The sequence below is a fragment of the Fukomys damarensis genome, unplaced genomic scaffold (genome assembly GCF_012274545.1).
Source record: "Fukomys damarensis isolate Sample0158 unplaced genomic scaffold, DMR_v1.0_HiC HiC_scaffold_5, whole genome shotgun sequence".
Taxonomy (NCBI): Eukaryota; Metazoa; Chordata; class Mammalia; order Rodentia; family Bathyergidae; genus Fukomys; species Fukomys damarensis.
The window spans coordinates 44,106,644-44,124,742 of NW_022900917.1; the positions used below are offsets into that span (position 1 = coordinate 44,106,644).

The window sequence follows — 18,099 nt, forward strand, 5'->3', positions numbered from 1 at the left end:
ATTTTTCACACTTTGTTTTTGCTTCTTAGGTTATTGAATTAGTTCAGAAATATGGACCAAAAAGATGGTCTTTAATTGCAAAACATTTAAAAGGAAGAATAGGCAAGCAGTGTAGAGAAAGATGGCATAATCATCTGAATCCTGAAGTAAAGAAATCTTCCTGGACAGAAGAAGAAGACAGGATCATCTATGAAGCACATAAGCGGTTGGGAAATCGTTGGGCAGAAATTGCCAAACTACTTCCTGGAAGGTGCTTATATAAATGTATATACACTTTTTGTATTTAATCATGATCTTTATTACCTTCCTATTAAATATATTTGTAAGCACTCCATGACTTTTATTTATAATTGAAATTTAGACTGCATAATACAAGGATCTGTTTGGAACATCTGTAATGATTTCTGTGGTAAGGAATATAATTACTTTTTAAGTACCACACCTGCAGACAGACTAAGCACCAGGAGATGAGGGATGTTCTTCATCTTGTCCCCCAAAATGTCCATGGTGGTTACAGCACTAAGCCTGACGTATGATTTATCTTTAGAATTTTTAAAGTATCTAATTTTATCAGTTGTAAAAATTTATTTTCAGCACTTTGTGCAACTTACGCAATATTAAAATTTGGAGTCCTCTTAATCATATACTTTCATTTATTAGGACTGATAATTCTATCAAAAATCATTGGAATTCTACTATGCGAAGAAAAGTGGAACAGGAGGGCTACTTACAAGATGGAATAAAATCAGAACAATCTTCATCAAAACTTCAACACAAACCTTGTGCGACTATGGACCATTTGCAAACCCAGAATCAGTTTTACATACCTGTTCAGGCACATATTTTTAATACCTTTATTATTTTAAAGATCTCTTTAGTCGCTAGATAGGAAAGTGGTTTCTTAATAGGACAATAAAAATTAAGGGGATGGAGAACAGACATCTATAAGCTGAAAAAATATGCTATAACTTACAAATATTTTGGGACCACATTAAACTATTTCCTTTTAATGTAATTTTTACATTAAACACTGTATGTGTATATGTCCTAATACTCATTCTTCTCATCTTCATTTATGATTCAGTTAATTATCTGCTTTCATATCTATTATAGCTTCCATTTTTAAAATGTTCTGTGTAACTATAGGTGTATAAAAATGGATTAAAAATCATTCCAGCCATCTTTTTGGAGGTGCAGTGAATAATTTGCTTTAAAAATTTTTTTTTTAATAATTTGCTTTTGATGTCTTTCAGCTTTGCTTTCCCTCCTAGTAGCCAGTCACTTGGTGGTTTCAGTCTTTATTTAGACAGTCATTAGAGATTACTCAAATTCAAAGAAGGGCAAACCATTTTGACTTTTATAATGCACTTTCCTACCTGCAAGAAACTAGTTTAGGAGTGTTTATGTTTATCTTTTCCTGTGTACCTGTATATTCTGACATTTTTTATGATGAGTAGCTATTGATTCTTTTCATATAAAATGTAAAGATTAAGTCAGGACTAAATTGTGTCTACCAAAGATAAAAATGGGCTGGGTGTTAAAAATCTGTGTTTATTATGTTTCAAATTTGATTTTATCCTACATTTTATGCATATTAATAAGTCTTTTTTAAAAGAGCCACTTAAAAATAGTGACATTTTAATTTACATATAGGGAAAGATGACGATAGCATAATTATCTGATGATACTTAAGATTTTATTGTCTATTTTCTTACATTTGTTCTTTGGAGTCCTATATTTTGGGCAGCATAAACTGAAGCATTCTGCTTCTAGTTTAGAAAGAACCATCATTAAAATTTTTTTTAATTTACAGAAAAATAATTTAAAAAATTACTTGAGGGCAAGGGAGTGCCTCAATCAAAATATGTTGGAAGGATATAAGGTTATTTCTTATACTTTAAGAATTGTTTCCTTTTTAATAATTTTAGAACTATTCATATATCATTCAATTTAAATATTAAAAATGTAATTGTCATAAAGTGTGACTTGAAGATTGAAGTATTGACACAGATTTTCATTCAGCGTTTGAAAAGGAAATTTTAACTTATTTGAGTTACTGAGTAATAAGTGATGCTAACTGAATACTGTACAAGGTATGGTCTATGTTAGAAGTCATATAATTTTGCATTAGATAGTGATTTCTGTAGGCCATTATAGAAAGTAGTTTCATATTTATTTGACTTAAGCATTTTAAAAATACTCATTTATTTTTATCACTGCTCCCTCAATTCATAATTCTTGGGTGTTTTTTTTGGTGTTTTTGAGACAAGGTCTCACTATGTAGTTGAGACTGACCTGGAACTCACTATGTAGCCCAGGCTGGTCTCGAACTCACAGCGATCCTCCTGCCTCAGCCTCCCAAATGCTGGGATTACAGGTGTGCACCACCATGCCCGGCTTTTAATTCATAATTCTTATTACAGATGTTTTAGAAATGAGCAGAATGCTATTTAGTATCAGAGTATGCATTACAGATATCTGGTACTTGGGTGATTCTAATTTTTTGTTGTTGTTTTTTTTTTTTTTTTTTTTTTTTTTTTTTTTTTTGGTGCCGGGGATTGAACTCGGGTCCTTGTGGGTGATTCTAATTTTTTTTTCTAAAATGAGTGATAGAGAAAGTCCGTGTTATCCTGTCTTAACTCAGATTGGCATGGGGTGGTTGTAGATTTGAAGATATAAACTTTCTTCAGTCTCTATCTTGTAAGAGCTTCATATGCATTAATATTTTCCTGTGACAGATAGGAGCACAATTATATTGTCTTCAGGAGAGAGAGCAACCCTTACATACCATGTTTTTAATAATAGTTGGTGGATAATGTTGACAAAACTAGGCTAAGTAATTCTATTTCATCTAGAAGAAATTGAGATATTTTCCTGAAAGTTGTAGCTTTATCAATAAACGCTAGGAATAGATGTAGTTAGTAGATAAGGAACTATTGTAAATAGGAATTTTCAAAATTATTAGAGATACTTTAGTTGTGTTGGTGACATCACAAGTTTTTGTAGTTTGCCTCAGATTTTAAAAAATTTGTATGGTGTTAGTGTGTAATAGTAATGCTTTATTTATTGTCCTTTTTAGATCCCTGGTTATCAGTATGTATCATCTGAAGGCAGTTGTGTAGAGCATATTCAGACTTCTGCTTTTATTCAGGTAACTTTTATTTGTAACATAAGACAAAGGAAATGTTTTCAAACTTTTTTTAAAGTCAAGTAGTGCACTTTTCCTTATCTACTAAACACTATTAAGTTTTGTTTGTTTTGTTATAACATTAAAGGAAAGAATAAGTGGGTTTAAAAACATAAACTCTAAATAAAAGGTAATTGAAAACACCACTTTGATAATTTTTTCCATTTTTCCATCAAAAATCTGCTAAATTGGATAAAATGTATATATTACAATTCAGTAAAACTTAAACGTTCCAGACATAAATTTTTCAGCTGATACAGATTATAATGTTTTTAATGCTTTTAAGTGTTCTCACATCTATTATGCTAAATTGAATATATTTGCTAGTATATCTTTAGGTACCAGGGGGGAATTATAATATATATTATAATTATAATATATATATACAAATATGATATAGTAGTATTAAACTTTATTAGAGAAAATATATTTTAGGTTGCACAGAAAATAAAAATTAGAGCACTAATAATAATAAAGCAGTGTATAAGTAGCCGATTTTTTCTTTTATTTAACTTATTGTAGCAACCCTTTGTTGATGAAGATCCTGATAAGGAAAAGAAAATAAAGGAACTTGAGTTGCTTCTTATGTCAGCTGAGAATGAAGTTAGAAGAAAGCGACTTCCATCTGTAAGATGTTACTATTGATAGAATCCTTCATATATTTGCTTTTATACTAGTCATCAGCTACAGAGCATATTAAGTATGACTTCACATTTTAATATAGAGTAAAAATGTTTTGTTTTTGTTGTGTGTGCTAACAGGGATTGAACTTGGGACATTGTGCTTGCAAGGTAGGGACAGCGCCACTGAACTGAATCCTAGGCCTGATAATTTTTTTTAAATTTGCAGCTAGGAGGTTGCCAGATTTTTTTTTTTTCCTCTTTTTGGTACTGGTGATCAAACTTGGGTCCTTGCAGTTATGAGGCAGGCAGTGGAACCACTGAGCTAAATCCCAGGCCCTGACAGATTTCGATATGCATTTCTTTTAGTAATTTTACAGTGTATTAGGATACAGTGTATTAATTTTTCTGTATTAGGATACTTCTTTTTAGAGTACTTCTTGAGTCATATATGTCAAGCAGATGTAGGGTAAGATCTTTGATACACTTAAGAAAATTATGTGTGGTTTCAATTAGGTCTTGGTTTTATTTCAGACATTCTACATAATGGCATAATAGGAAAATAAAGCTTGAAAAGTGAGGAATTTAACTGTTATAGAGATTATTTATTTATTGTGGTACTGGGGATTGAATCAGGGCCCTTCCTCTGAGTTACATCCCCAGTCCATTTTATTTTTTATTTTGGAAACAGGGTCTTGCTGTGTTTTCCCCACTGGGCTGAAACTTGAAATCCTGCCTTAGCATCCCAGAATGCTAGACTTACAGGCGTGGGCCACCACATCCCACAGGAAGAAAGATTTATAAGCTTTAAAATTATTTTTATTCTCTTTGAAAATTTTCTATTTACTATATTTACAATATGAATTTAGTAAATTTAGAAAAAGTAATAACATTCAAAATATGTAGAAAGGGAATATTTAGATTTTTAAGCTCACTAAAGTCTTTCAAAATAAGAAATTTTATATGGATATTGGGTTTTGGTTACCAGGTATAAAAACTGTTTGAAATTCAGTTAATGAGAATAACTAAGAGAATTAAATTAGGATGAATAGTAATCGTAGTTGAATTAAAAAGAAAAACATTTGTACTAAAAGACAGTAAAAATTTTTAGTTATTAGTGCATTTTTTGTGATAATACATTTTATACATAAAAATATAATTAGAAAAAAGAAATATGGCCAACATAAAGTATTCAATTAAAACACATTTTATTATTTTTTCTTTTTTATCTTTATCAAATTTATTGGTACATATTAGGTATACAATACATTTACATTCATCATTGGGATCTTGTACCTGTACATGACGTATCAGGTTCTTATTTTTCCCCCATTCCCCAGCCCTCCCTTTAGCCCTCTACTCTTCCCTGTTTAAAAAGATATTGTTTCCATGTTTTTCCTTTTCATATATTTTTTTCTTTTTCTTCCCTTTCCCCTATCCGTCCCACTTCCTCTACTCTTTTAGAATTTTCTTCCTATTACACAATATCAATTATACATTTTAATCCTTATTTACACTTTTACCTTTTCATACCAGAGAAACTATTCAGTATTTACACATGTGTAGCCTATTAATTTCACTTGAGTGTGGCCTCAGTGTGCATCCACTTAGCTATAAATCTCTCTAGTTTCTTGTTTGTTATGGCTGAGTAGTATGCCATTTTATATATATATTAAAAAAAAAAAGCACATATCTTCTTTATCCTGTCTCCAGTTGATGGGCAATTGGGATGTTTCCAAGTTTTAGCTATTACAAATCGTGCTGCTATAAACATGGGTGTACATATATCACTGTGCTATGATTCTTTTAATTCTTTTGGGAAGATACCCAGCAGAGGGATAGCTGGGTCAAGTGGGACTTCTAAGCCTAGTAGTTTGAGGTATCTCCATATTGATTTCCAGAGTGATTGCACAAGTCTGCACTCCCACCAACAATGAAGAAGGTTTCCTTTCTCCCCACACCCCTGCCAGCATTTGTTATTGGTTGATTTCTTGATAGCAGCTAATCTTATTGGGGTGAGATGGAATCTCGATGTTGTTTTCATCTGCATCTCTAGAATGACCAGTGATGTGGAACATTTTTTCATATGATTATTTGCTGCTTTTACTTCTTTGGCTGAGAAATGTCTGTTCATTTCAAATGCCCAGTTGTGAATTGGATCTTTATATTTGGGGGTTCTGATTTGTTTTAGTTCTTTATGATAGTAGACCTTTGAGGAAAAGCTGGTAAGATTAAATTGTGGGTTGTCTCTTAGCTTTGTTTGTGGTTTCTCTGGCAGAGCAGAAGCTTTTTTTTTTTTAAATTGGGCATTGAATTTGGGTGCTTGCACTTGTGAGGAGGGGCGGCAGCACCACTGAGCTAAATCCTCAGCCCAGTGCAGAAGCTTTTTCAAAAAGATGAGAATCCCAATTATCGATTCTTTGGGGGGAAGAAAGGGCAAGTTATAAAGTGGTTTCTTTTTTATCAAATGGTCAAAATGACTATATCCTCTCTTGGTCTCTCTATTCACCAAGTCCCCTGTATTAATGAGTTTAAACCAATTAGTATATTCCAACATAGTAACAAAGATTAAAGATCACTGATTGCCATGTCAGACAGGGGGGAACAGATGTGACACTAGATGCTGAAGATTTTCCCAGTCTGTGTCCTCATCTTTTTGGCCCCAGAGTAAAACACTCTGGAAATGGCTTTCAGAGGAAGTCAGGATAACGTGTATTCCTTGGGCCATGGACTCGATGGGTGTATTTCTCTGTTTCACCATCTGAAGGCTTATATTAAGTAACCAGATGGATTGAAGGCTGCCTGTGGAAGACCTGCAGTTGAAGTAAATATCCCAAAGCTTAAAACGTTTGTAAAGTGTTACTTTGTCTTTGCCATCAATACATAGTGTTTTTTCCTAGTCTTTCTTCCCAAAAGCTCTCATTTCAGAAAAAATGCAGTTGGGTTTATTTATGAGCTCTTTCCCACACAGGCCTGAAAAAGGCGAGTCTAACACGGACTTCTTGACTGAATGGGGCAGCAGCCAGGGAATGTGGGATGGGGCACTGTGTTCATAGTTTTCAAAGAATGTCAGCATTCTGGTGGGTAGGCTGCAGCAAGCAAGCTGAAGATGGGCTATGAAATGAGTTCACTGAGTCAGAACATCCTCCTGTGTTCTCAGTGTTAAGCGGGGAAGGCTGGCCTCTACTCTTTAATGATATGTGAAAGATTTGGCTCTGTCCTTTCCAAAGGGCGAGAGACCAACTGCAGGCGAATGCTTTGTAATGGAGACAGAAATGAGCTCCATATTTTCTCTCCCAATTCTACAATACTAATTTTGAGGAATGTCAATATATTTGCTACTTTATTTTTAACTGAAATATTAACTTGATCTAGAAAAAACTTTCACTCAAAATCTGAATTTATACCTCCATTGAAAATGACAAATATTGACATTTCTTTTATGCCTTTAGCAACTTGGAAACTTTGCTGCCTGGTCTGGTAGTTTTCTCATGGATGATAGCATGTCTAATACTCTAAATAGCCTTGAGGATCAAGCTACCGAGTTTTATGGTATGGATGAAAATCAAACTGTGTCTGTGCAGCAGAATTCACCCACAAAGTTCCTGGCTGTGGAGGCAAATGCTGTGTTGTCTTCTCTACAGACCATCCCAGAATTTGCAGAGACCCTAGAACTTATTGAATCTGTAAGTTTGAGATTGTAAAATTTTCAAAAACTTGATTTTGCTTACATGATTTCATGCTCAGAAATGCAATTTTGAGGACATTTATTATTTTGTATACCATACAATAGCTTTTTGACAAAAAAAGTTTAAATCTTTTCTCAAGCATGTGCCTTATAAAGAATTTTTATAATTAAAAACAGTTCATTTTTATTAAAGTTGTACAAATGCATCAGAGAATGTTGGAAACTAGTGAGAACTGTAAAGAAGAAAATTAAAGTTCTTCTATACTCAGAGTTAATAATTTCAAGTATTCCTTTCAGTTTGCTTTGTATATGCAGAAAACATATGTTTCTTTTAAATCAAAAGATTTAAAAGATCTCTTTTATCTTCCATTTATATCATGAGCATATCTTTGTTTTCAGAATTGTTTTTTAAACTTGAGTTTTAGTGGCTTTATAGTATTCTATTCAGATGAATGTAAGAAAATTTATTTACTGAACGTATTCTTATTGGACAGTTGGCAATATTACTGATAAAATTTTCAGTATTACTGATAACAAAAAGCATTTATATAAAGCTTTGTGCAAAATCATGATTATATCTTCAGGTTAAATAGAGTTTCCGGATCAAAGTATATTATCATTTTAAAAATGTTCCACACCTATTACCAAAATATTCTGTAGCATTTGATAGTGTTTTCCTGATGTGAAGTGAATATGAAATTTTATGATGAATGATACATTTTGATAGCTTAAAATCATTTGTTCTTTTTATATAAAATATATTGACAGTAGGTTAATATTTTAGAATGTTCTAAATTGGAATTGTAGGAAAAACAGAATTTGTTTCTCTCAGATGGTCTTGCTTAAAATTTCTACTAATAATGACTAGTTAAATAACTCAGTGGAAATCATCATCCTGTGGTTAGGATCCGATTTTAACTAGTTACAGTATTAACTTTAGTTAATAATTTAATTTATCACAGGACCCTGTAGCATGGAGTGATGTTGCCAGTTTTGATCTTTCTGATGCTGCTGTTTCTCCTGTCAAGTCCACCCCAGTTAAACTAATGCGAATTCAACACAATGAAGGAGCCATGGAATGTCAATTTAGTCTTGTACTGGAAGGGAAGAAAAATAATTGCAATGATGGAAACAGTGAAGCTGTTCCTGTAACATCCCCAAATGTAGCCAAGTTTAGCACTCCACCCACCATCCTCAGAAAGAAGAGAAAAATGCGAGTGAATCAGTCCCCTGGTAGTGAACTTGGTGAAGGCTCATTCAGTGACGGCGTTAACGCAGCATTAAAACACACACCAGTGAAAACTCTACCATTTTCTCCTTCACAGGTATAATGTTGTTTTATATGGTTTCCAAGGTTGATGAACTAGGTTAAATTAAATTAGATCTCTAGTATCCTTAATAGCAGTTGGTTGCATTGATAATACATGGAAATAGATAATGTGTTTAAATGTAATACATGAGGTAAATCAGGTGTTTCACAAAGTGTTGTAGTAGCTGCATTGTATCCTACAATTCTAAGAGCTGAAAAGGACTTTTTTGTTTTGGTTATGTAGTCCCACTCTTTGTAGGACTCATCAGGAAACCAGCCCAGAAAGAGAAAATGATTTGTCCAAATTTATATTATGCTGAGGTAAGACTGAAATCCAGTTTGACTCCTTGATTAAATATACCTGAGAAGATATAGAGAGCCCTCATCTATTTGGAGTAATTTAGATTTTAGTTTACCTGTTAAATTTTTCTTTTTAACATTTTTTGGAAGAAACTTAGAAAACTGCTTACTGTAAGAATCTCATCAGAAAGTTTCCTAGGGATATCAAAAACTGATTTTTCCTTTAGTAATATCCCTGAGCAGCAAATGTTTATATTAGGACAGTTTCTTGTTGAATATATTATATTCCACAGTGTGCACAAAACACTTTTCTTACAGCATTTCAGTTAAACACTAGGGGTTAAGTGAATGAAATTTTGAGAGTGAGCCACATGTCCTTGCTCACAATAGGAAATAAGAGTTGCGATTTGCTGAAAGTGGTTTGATAGGCTAAAAGGTGTTATGGGGAGTGTAGGGAATTTAATGGTCTAATACATGGAGAACACTGGGGTATATTTTGAGGTCGAGAAGATTAATAGGATCTGGCATTGGCAGTATTCATTGCTGGAATCTGAAAATTGTGTCCCATGCTTCAAGAGGTAACATTTACATGGAGTACAATGTGAATAATGAGTGCATCATTTCTTTACTCCCTCTCCAGGCCTCAGGGTTACAAAGCAACTCAAGGAAGGTGAAATAGGCTTGGGCACACTTAACAGTTTTCCATTTCTGGAGTTTTATATGCTAGCAATTTTTATTGAAGTGTAAATTCTAAAGTCAAAAGTGGCTGGAAACTTATATCCCATGGCAGAGATTTGTATTTTTATCCTGTAAAAGAGGGTTGGATTGCTAATCTTAAAATAATTCAAACATTGAGACTCACTGTAGACTTTGTATAATTTAAAAAACAGACTTTGATGCTAATTTTGTCTGTTCAGAGGTTCTGTGTTGTGTTTTAGATGGGCAAAATTAGGCAAATTTGCCAGATAGCTGTATTTATCAGCAAAGCATTATTATTGTATCTTTTTTTCTTGAGCCGGGTTCTTGCTTTTTTGCCCAGGCTGGCCTTGAACTTCTGTGCTCATGATCCTCCTTGTCACCAGTGGGGTCCAAGAAGTTTCTCCCAAAGAGGAGATGGGGCCCTAACTCAGCCAGCTGAATAGGTATACTCACTGACTTATGTCATGGAAAATAAATTCAGGATGTGTCAGTGTGGGACATAGCAGGTTTACTAGGCAGGGTTACAAAATAAGAGAATATAGGAAAAGCTTGCATAACTGCAAAGATTCTCAGGCTGATGCAAGGGTTTGGACTAGCCCCCTCACAAAAGCGCAAGGCCAGCTTTTATGGGTTAGCTGAGATGGGCCAGGGTCCCCTAAGTCCTTATGATTGTTATTGCTCATCATGGGTGGTTTGTGAGCCTTTGATTTAATAGGTTTAGCACTTTTATTTGGTGTCCTCAGTCCTGGGGTGGGGTGAGATTGGTCAGGTAAATTTAAAGCTATAGACCTTGTTTTGCCAACTTTTCTTAAATGACTAGCATTTCTAAGTGCCGAGCTGAGCAGGAATCTGACCTAGAGTTTTAAAGTACTAAGGGATTAAAAAAAAAATGTAATTTCTTTTTTTTCTTTTTGCCTAATTCTTTTATCCTACCTCACTCCTGCCTCAACCTCTCAAGCAGGTGAGACTACCACTGTGCCCAGCCTTTCATTATATTTTGAATTCATGTTACTCTCGTAGAAAAGGCCATTTAAGATCACTTGTTAATAATAGAACTAAAATACATTTTGTACAGCACTACAACTGTGTTAACAGTTAACACAGCAGCTATTTATGATTTGCATAGATCTCTGAACACACCATTTTGTTTTAAAACTTATGTACTGTTCTTTTTACTTTGAACATTTGTTAAACAACTTTCTTGAATGCCTGTTTTATACTAAACACAATTCTAAGAACTGTGGAGTAGCAGTGAGCAAAAAGACAAAAAGTCCTGTCCTTATGAAGCTTATTGTCCATGAAATAGTATAAATGTAATATTGATAATCTTTTCCTGAAGCAAATGAGAAAATAATTGGATAGTTTAATATTTGTGTAGGGATCTTGCTATTCTAAAAATGCTCTTAAACTCTTTCTTTTTTAGTTTTTCAATACATGTCCTGGAAATCAGCAACTTAATATCGAAAATCCTTCATTTACATCAACCCCTATTTGTGGACAGAAAGTTCTTATTACAACTCCTCTTCAGAAAGAAACAACCCCTAAAGATCAAAAAGAGAACGTAGGGTAAGTAGGTATTAAGTAATTGTCCTAGAGAAGATGGGGAGTATAATGTCAAGTGCAGCTTAGCTTTTTGTCCAAATAAACAGAATGTATCATAATTCCTACCCTAACAAAAAGTCAAAACCTCATGTTTTATCCTTAGAAAACTGAAATCTGGCTTGATATAGTGTAAAACTTTGATTCCAAGCAAAACAACTTTTTTAGTATTTTTTCCTAACAGTCTTTTCTAAGATGATTGAATGGAGTAAAAGTTATTTAGTCAGCCACACTTTAAAGTAGCCCTGGGGCCAGGGATGTAGCTCAGCGGCTCCATGCCTGCCTGGCAAGCACAAGGTCCTGAGTTCGTTCAATTCCTGGTACCTAATAATAATAATAATAGAAATAATAATAATAATAAATAAAATAGCCCTAGTATGTTTAAATAAAGCATGTACATATGCCAGAAAATTTTAATTATGCTTTAGCTTACCTTTGGCTTGCTGAACATATGTGAAATCAAATTGTAACTATAATACAAGTATGTAAATGATTAAATAGGTTCAGAACACCTACTATTAGAAGATCTGTGTTGGGTACCACACCAAGAACTCCTACTCCTTTTAAGAATGCACTTGCTGCTCAGGAGAGAAAATATGGACCTCTTAAAATTGTGGTATGTATACTTTTTTACTTAAGAATGAATTTTCCTATAGCTGGGCGTGGTGGCACACACCTGTAATCCCAGCCCTTGGGAGGCTGAGGCAGGAGGATCACCATGAGTTCGAGACTAGCCTGCACTACATAGTGAGTTCCAGGTCTCACATAGTGAGACCCTGTCTCAAAAAATCAAAAAAAAAAAAAATAAATAAATAAAAAAGGAATTTTCCAAATTTTAATAAAACAAAATAGATTTTATCACCTTTAATTTTTTTATCTTTTCTTTTTATTGGTACATGTTTGCAGTACATAATAATTACATTCCTTGTGGAGAGTTGGTACATGTACATAACACAACTTAATTTTTTTTATCCCTTACCCCTCATCTCTTGGTCCTCTTCCCTTTTGCAAAAGATCTATCTCCCTGATTCCTATTTTCTATCTTTTATTTTGTTTTTTAATCATTTATACTTTGGATTTCTCATATAAGAGGAAGCATGAAATATTTAAGCTTATGTCTGATTTATTTAACTTAACATTATGTGTCAAGGTACATTTTCCTATAGTTTTTATCACTTTGATTTTTAGCATTAAAGAAAGATGTTCACTGAAAGTGAAAGTTTTATTTCTTTAAAGTTTTTATTTTTGTTAATCTTTTTCCTTGACCATAAATAATCATTTTAAGAAAGCAAAATAGTAGTTAAGGAACCTTTTTCATAATACTAAAACCTACATTTTAGTAGTTTCAGTAACAGTTACCTGGAGTAGAATAACATAATTATAATATTTTTTTCTTTTTTTTTTTTTTCCATTAAGTTTTTGGGTACATTTCAGGTATACAGTACAGTTACAATCACTGTTGGGATCTTGTACCTTTACATGATGTATCTTGGTTATTTTTCCCCATTCCTCTGCCCTCCCATCACCCCCTCCACCTTTCCCTACTTACAAAGACTTTGTTTCCATTTTTCCTTTTCTCTTAGTTTTGTTTTCCGTTCTTGCCTTTTCAATACTCTTCCCACTTCCCCTACTCCTTTAGACCTTTTCTTCCTATTTCACATTATCAGTTATACAATTTGAACCTTATTTACACTTTTAGTTTTTTACACCAAAGAAACTATTTGGTATTTACACATGTGTCCTTTTTATTTCACTTAAGAGTATGACCTCAATATACCTCCATATAGCTATAAATGTCTCTAGTTTCTTGTTCTTTGTGGCTGAGTAATACTCTGTTTTATAGAAAAACCACATCTTTTTTATCCAGTCTCCAGTCGATGGGCTATTTCCAAGTTTTAGCTATTACAAACTGCTGCTATAAACACGGGTGTGCATATATTGCTGTGGTATAATTCTTTTGTAAAGATACTCAGGAGAGAGATGGCTGGGTCAAATGGGACCTCTAATTCTAGTTTTTTGAGGTATCTCCATATTGATTTCAACAGTAGTTGCACCAGTCTGCACTCACCAACAATGGAGAAGGGTTCCTTTCTCCCCACAACCTCACCAGCATTTGTTATTGGTTGATTTCTTGATAGCAGCCATTCTTTTTGGGGTGAGGTGAAATCTCAGTGTTGTTTTCATCTGCATCTCTTGAATGACCAGTGACGTTGAATATTTCTTCATATATTTTTGATGTATGTAGGCAGTTAATAGTATTTAGGAAGCTAATTGATCAGGGTACCTCTCTAAGGCTCAGTTTCCTCTTCTATGTAAAGGAGATCATAAAATATACCCTATTATTGTGAAGCTGGTCGAGTTAATAGAAATAAAGGGGCTTGTCCTGAATTTCAAATAGAAGTTGCACTTCATTGCTGCTATGTTTTTCTTTTGTTCATTATTATTATTTTTTAATGTTGGAAATTGAACACAGATTCCCCTGTATGCTAGGTAAATGCTGTACTATGAGCCACATCTCCAGGTATTATTAACATTATAGTAGTGTTTCCAATAGTTTATGAATGACTAGAATTAGGAAGTGTTCTGGTTGTCTATGCTTTCATAAATATTGTTACCTTTGAAACCTTAGAAAAACCATGGATATTCTAGACAAACACAAAATTTTGACAAGTTCATTAGAAATAAAATATGATCTAAAAAATGCTGGTCTCTTCTAGGATATTTTAGTTATGTTCTATTTTGGGGTAGATTTATTAATAAGCTAGTATTTTAAAAAATTATTTTGCAGTAAAACTAGTTAGTTAATTTAAGTAACTACAGAGAGTAGGAGAAAATTATGCTAGCAATGGAAAAGTATAAAAGATAGGTTTCTTTCTAATGATTTTTTTTAGTATATAATTCAATACATAAGAATATTTATCATGGAGTATTGGTAAAAATAAAATAGGTTTTCTATATATGGGGAGAAAAAAGAATTGTCTCACAGCAACTTTTTAAAACCCTTTTTAAAAACAATTTAGTCCCAGCCACTTGCCTTCTTGGAGGAAGATATTCGAGAAGTTTTAAAAGAAGAAACTGGAACAGACATATTCCTCAAAGAGGAAGATGAACCTGCTTATAAAAGCTATAAACACGAGGTGATCTTTTACTATTATTGTTCATAAAAGTCCTTATGTCCAAGTGATTTGGCTATAATGCTTTTTTGGTAATTATTCATTCTAGCATACTCCTTCTGTGAAGAAAGTCAGAAAGTCACTAATCTTAGATAATTGGGAAAGAGAAGAACCAGGCACCCAACTACTGACTGAAGATATTTCAGACATGCAGGTTGGTAGAGGATTAATGTATTTTTACTCATTGTGTGTCTACTTTATTAGAGATTCATATAGATTCCTTTAGAATTATTTTGGCAAATTCAGAGAGAAACTTTTAACACTAAAGGGTACTTTACTTCTTTGCTTTTATTTTAATACTTGAGGAATTAACTCTTTTCTGTATGATGTAAAAAAAACAGTTGCAAAACTTTACATTTCAGTATTTATCTTTATTTCATTTCCAAAATATTTAATATTATTGCATTACTACAAATTTCATCAGAGCCAAATGCATACTTGGAGGGAAATGAACAGGGCTTCCATTAGCACTTACTGAGTAGTCCCTCTTATTTGTTTCCAGTTTTGAATCAGTTATTTCCCTCTTTCTTTTTTTTTTTTTTCTTAGTCAGAAAATATATTTACAACATCCTTATTAGTGATACCACTATTGGAAATACACGACAGTAGGTGCAACTTGACTCCTGAGAAACAAGATATAAATTCAGCCAACAAAACATATACACTCACTAAAAAGAAACCAAACCCTAACACTTCTAAAGTTGTTAAATTGGAAAAGAATATTCAGGTATGGATTTACAAATTTCTTTAGTGATTTTTGTTGCTTACTCAATGATCACTTTAGACATACTGATCACAAATTATACTTTTAAATTTGAAACTGACGATAATATCTAAACATTCATGATCTTTTCACTCAGAGTAGGTTTTGGGTTTAGAGTATATATCAACTATACAGTTGCAATTGTAGCCAAAAACTTTTGGTGCTTTCTTAAGCACTGTTTTCTTTTTAAACTGTAGATTCCCAGTTCAACTTCTGGCACCTCTTTTCCTATAACAAATACGTGTCCCTAGTTGCTATCTTGAAAGGATAAGTGGTTAGAAGCAGTTTCAGCATGATTTTGTTGGTATAATGATTCCCAGTAAACACTTTGGCACAGAAATTGTAAAACAAAATCCCTTTTTCATGTTGCTGTATGGCCGATATAGAGATGTATATGAATGCTGGAAAAAATTTTTATTAAGTTATCTTAAGAGTTAACCTCACAAAATATAAGAGTTAATTCAGGAGGAAGGTTTCTTTATACCACAAGAACTGCAGCATAATATTCCTGATTTTTAAGCATTCCTTGAAAACATCTCTGGCAGTCAGATATGGCTACCTCCCATCTGTCTTAAGCTTCTGCTATCAAAGAACCATGTAACATATTCTTTTAATATATTTTAAATGTTTTTGAGTTCCCAGTGTTTGATTAATGTACAATTTTGGGGGGAAAGTTTACTTTATAGCAAATCATACCTATAATGTAGTAATCTTTACTCTTTAAAAAGAGAAAACAAATCAAGCTCAACTTTGTGTAATGTATATATTTTCTAATGTGTAAGTCATAAAGTATTCTTGGTTCATTTTTTGACATTATATCCTCTTTACAAAAATTTTTTTTTCCTTTTGGTGATGCTAGAGCTCAAATAGGCCTTGCTGCATGCTAGACAGTTCCTGTACCACTGAGCTCCATGCCCAGCCCATCTCTCTTTAAAACTTCCACAAAATTTTGAAGCAGTGGAGACTTAACATTTCTTTCCATATTGCGATTCATTTGATTTGTGAAGAGTTGTTGGGAACAAAGCTTTTATACTGTTTCCAAAGGCCTGTGAGCAATATAGATAGTTAAAATAGCTGACTTGAAAAAAGATTAAAAATATTTTAGTGTGTATTTATAAAGCATAACATTTCTTCATAAAGAAGAAACAGTGCCATTATCAAAACATTTTCACAGTATTTATATGATAATTGAATTTTAAAAGTGAAGTAGTCTGGACAGATTTTTATGATTTTTCAAATCACTATTGATATTTTCTTCCTAGTCAAATTATGAATGGGAAACCGTAGTTTATGGAAAGACAGAAGACCAGCTCATCATGACTGAACAAGCAAGAAGATATCTGAGTACTTACACAGCTACCAACAGCACTTCAAGAGCTCTTATACTGTAATTGTTACTAAAATGGGTGAAATGTCCCATTATCTTACTGTATTCTATACAAAATTAGGTTACAATGAAATTTTTCTCATTTGTAAATTTTTAATGTAGTCTTAAGACAATTTACATCTATTTTCTATATAGGGCAGGCAAGAAAGCTAATAAGCCACTTATGTAAGAGATAGGCAATTTCATTGCTTATTTTTTAAAGAGATGAGAGTTTTAAAAATTGTTTTTACAGGTAGGAAAAAAGAAAAGAATGTTCATGAATACTCCAAAATTAAATTCTCACACATTTTCTTCACAAGGTATATGTTGCTACCTGCTTGAGGCTGCAGTTTTGTTATAAAGTATATGAGAATGAGTGATCTCTGAAATTAGTCTATGCATGGAAAGCACACATGGTTTTATGAACTTTTATCCATGTGCTAGTTAGGCTACTATTCACAAAGAAACACAGTGGGAAGGAGTCTAAAGGAAAATAGAAAGTTGCACTACTCTACTTATTCTTGGTATTTTTCACAAACAGTAAAATTAACTACAGTGTTAAGTGTATTTATTTGAGCATAGTACTTAAAAAAGCATTGAAAAGGGTTTTTTTGCCCTTATTAGTAAAGAGTCAGTATTTTCTTCATAAATCTCAGAAAAGCTGAGTTTTGTTGAATGTATTGTACAGTATGTAGGAGCAGGAGAAATTTGTAAATTGGAAGGAAATCTGTTTTTATAATTTATTTTCATTTTTAAAGCTTAAATGTAGATATTTATTTGTATACAGGATGTCTAGAAGTCATTGTTGTTTCCTGTCATTATAGATAACATAGTAAAGAACAGTTTTGACCTTTAAATATGAAACAGTAAGTTTTAGCTGCGAAGAATACAATATCTATACTGTATGTCACATCTACCTAAATATTGCACTATACCCTTTAAATCATGTTGGTTATAAAGTAGTTCTAAAAATGTACTAAATAATAATTTAATGTTTTCTTTTTAAATTATATTGGGTCATATAAATTAATCTGGTGATTTGTATATGTATTTGAAACTTTTGAATTTTGTTTAAAAAATAATATGGTACCTTGGTCTCTGAGAACAGTCTGCACTTAGAAGTTTATTATATTTACTCAAAGTTTCAGAAGTAGAGAACATTATCTTTTATTTATAAAAATATTTTGTCCTTTTATAAATGTTTTGTGTTTCTTCACAGGTTACAAAACAATTGCTTCAGTTGCCTCTTTTAGGTGTTTGCACTTATTTTATTTCTTCTTGAAAGAAAGTCGTTATTTGCTTTTGTGGTAGAGATTTTATGTAATTTTTTTGAGACATATAATGGTGTGCTGTCAACTTAAACACTGACAGGCAAATAGAATTGTACACTGTAGT

General features: G+C 32.7%; 1 protein-coding gene across 2 annotated transcripts in view; it reads left to right on the forward strand.

The window, feature by feature from the left end:
- The window catches only part of Mybl1 (MYB proto-oncogene like 1), a 31,582-nt gene extending 13,947 nt beyond the window's left edge, over window positions 1-17,635 (forward strand). Inside the window, exons 5-16 of one of the 2 annotated variants that reach the window (XM_010611452.2) lie at window positions 30-250; window positions 661-835; window positions 3,080-3,151; window positions 3,710-3,814; window positions 7,260-7,493; window positions 8,458-8,820; window positions 11,227-11,369; window positions 11,904-12,018; window positions 14,423-14,539; window positions 14,625-14,729; window positions 15,123-15,302; window positions 16,601-17,635. In XM_010611452.2, the coding sequence (XP_010609754.1) occupies window positions 30-250; window positions 661-835; window positions 3,080-3,151; window positions 3,710-3,814; window positions 7,260-7,493; window positions 8,458-8,820; window positions 11,227-11,369; window positions 11,904-12,018; window positions 14,423-14,539; window positions 14,625-14,729; window positions 15,123-15,302; window positions 16,601-16,729 (1,959 nt within the window). In that variant the 3' untranslated portion in view covers window positions 16,730-17,635. The remainder of the gene's footprint in view (window positions 1-29; window positions 251-660; window positions 836-3,079; window positions 3,152-3,709; window positions 3,815-7,259; window positions 7,494-8,457; window positions 8,821-11,226; window positions 11,370-11,903; window positions 12,019-14,422; window positions 14,540-14,624; window positions 14,730-15,122; window positions 15,303-16,600) is intronic. The other variant, XM_010611453.2, reaches the window with a different exon arrangement.
- Window positions 17,636-18,099: the final 464 nt, after the last annotated feature.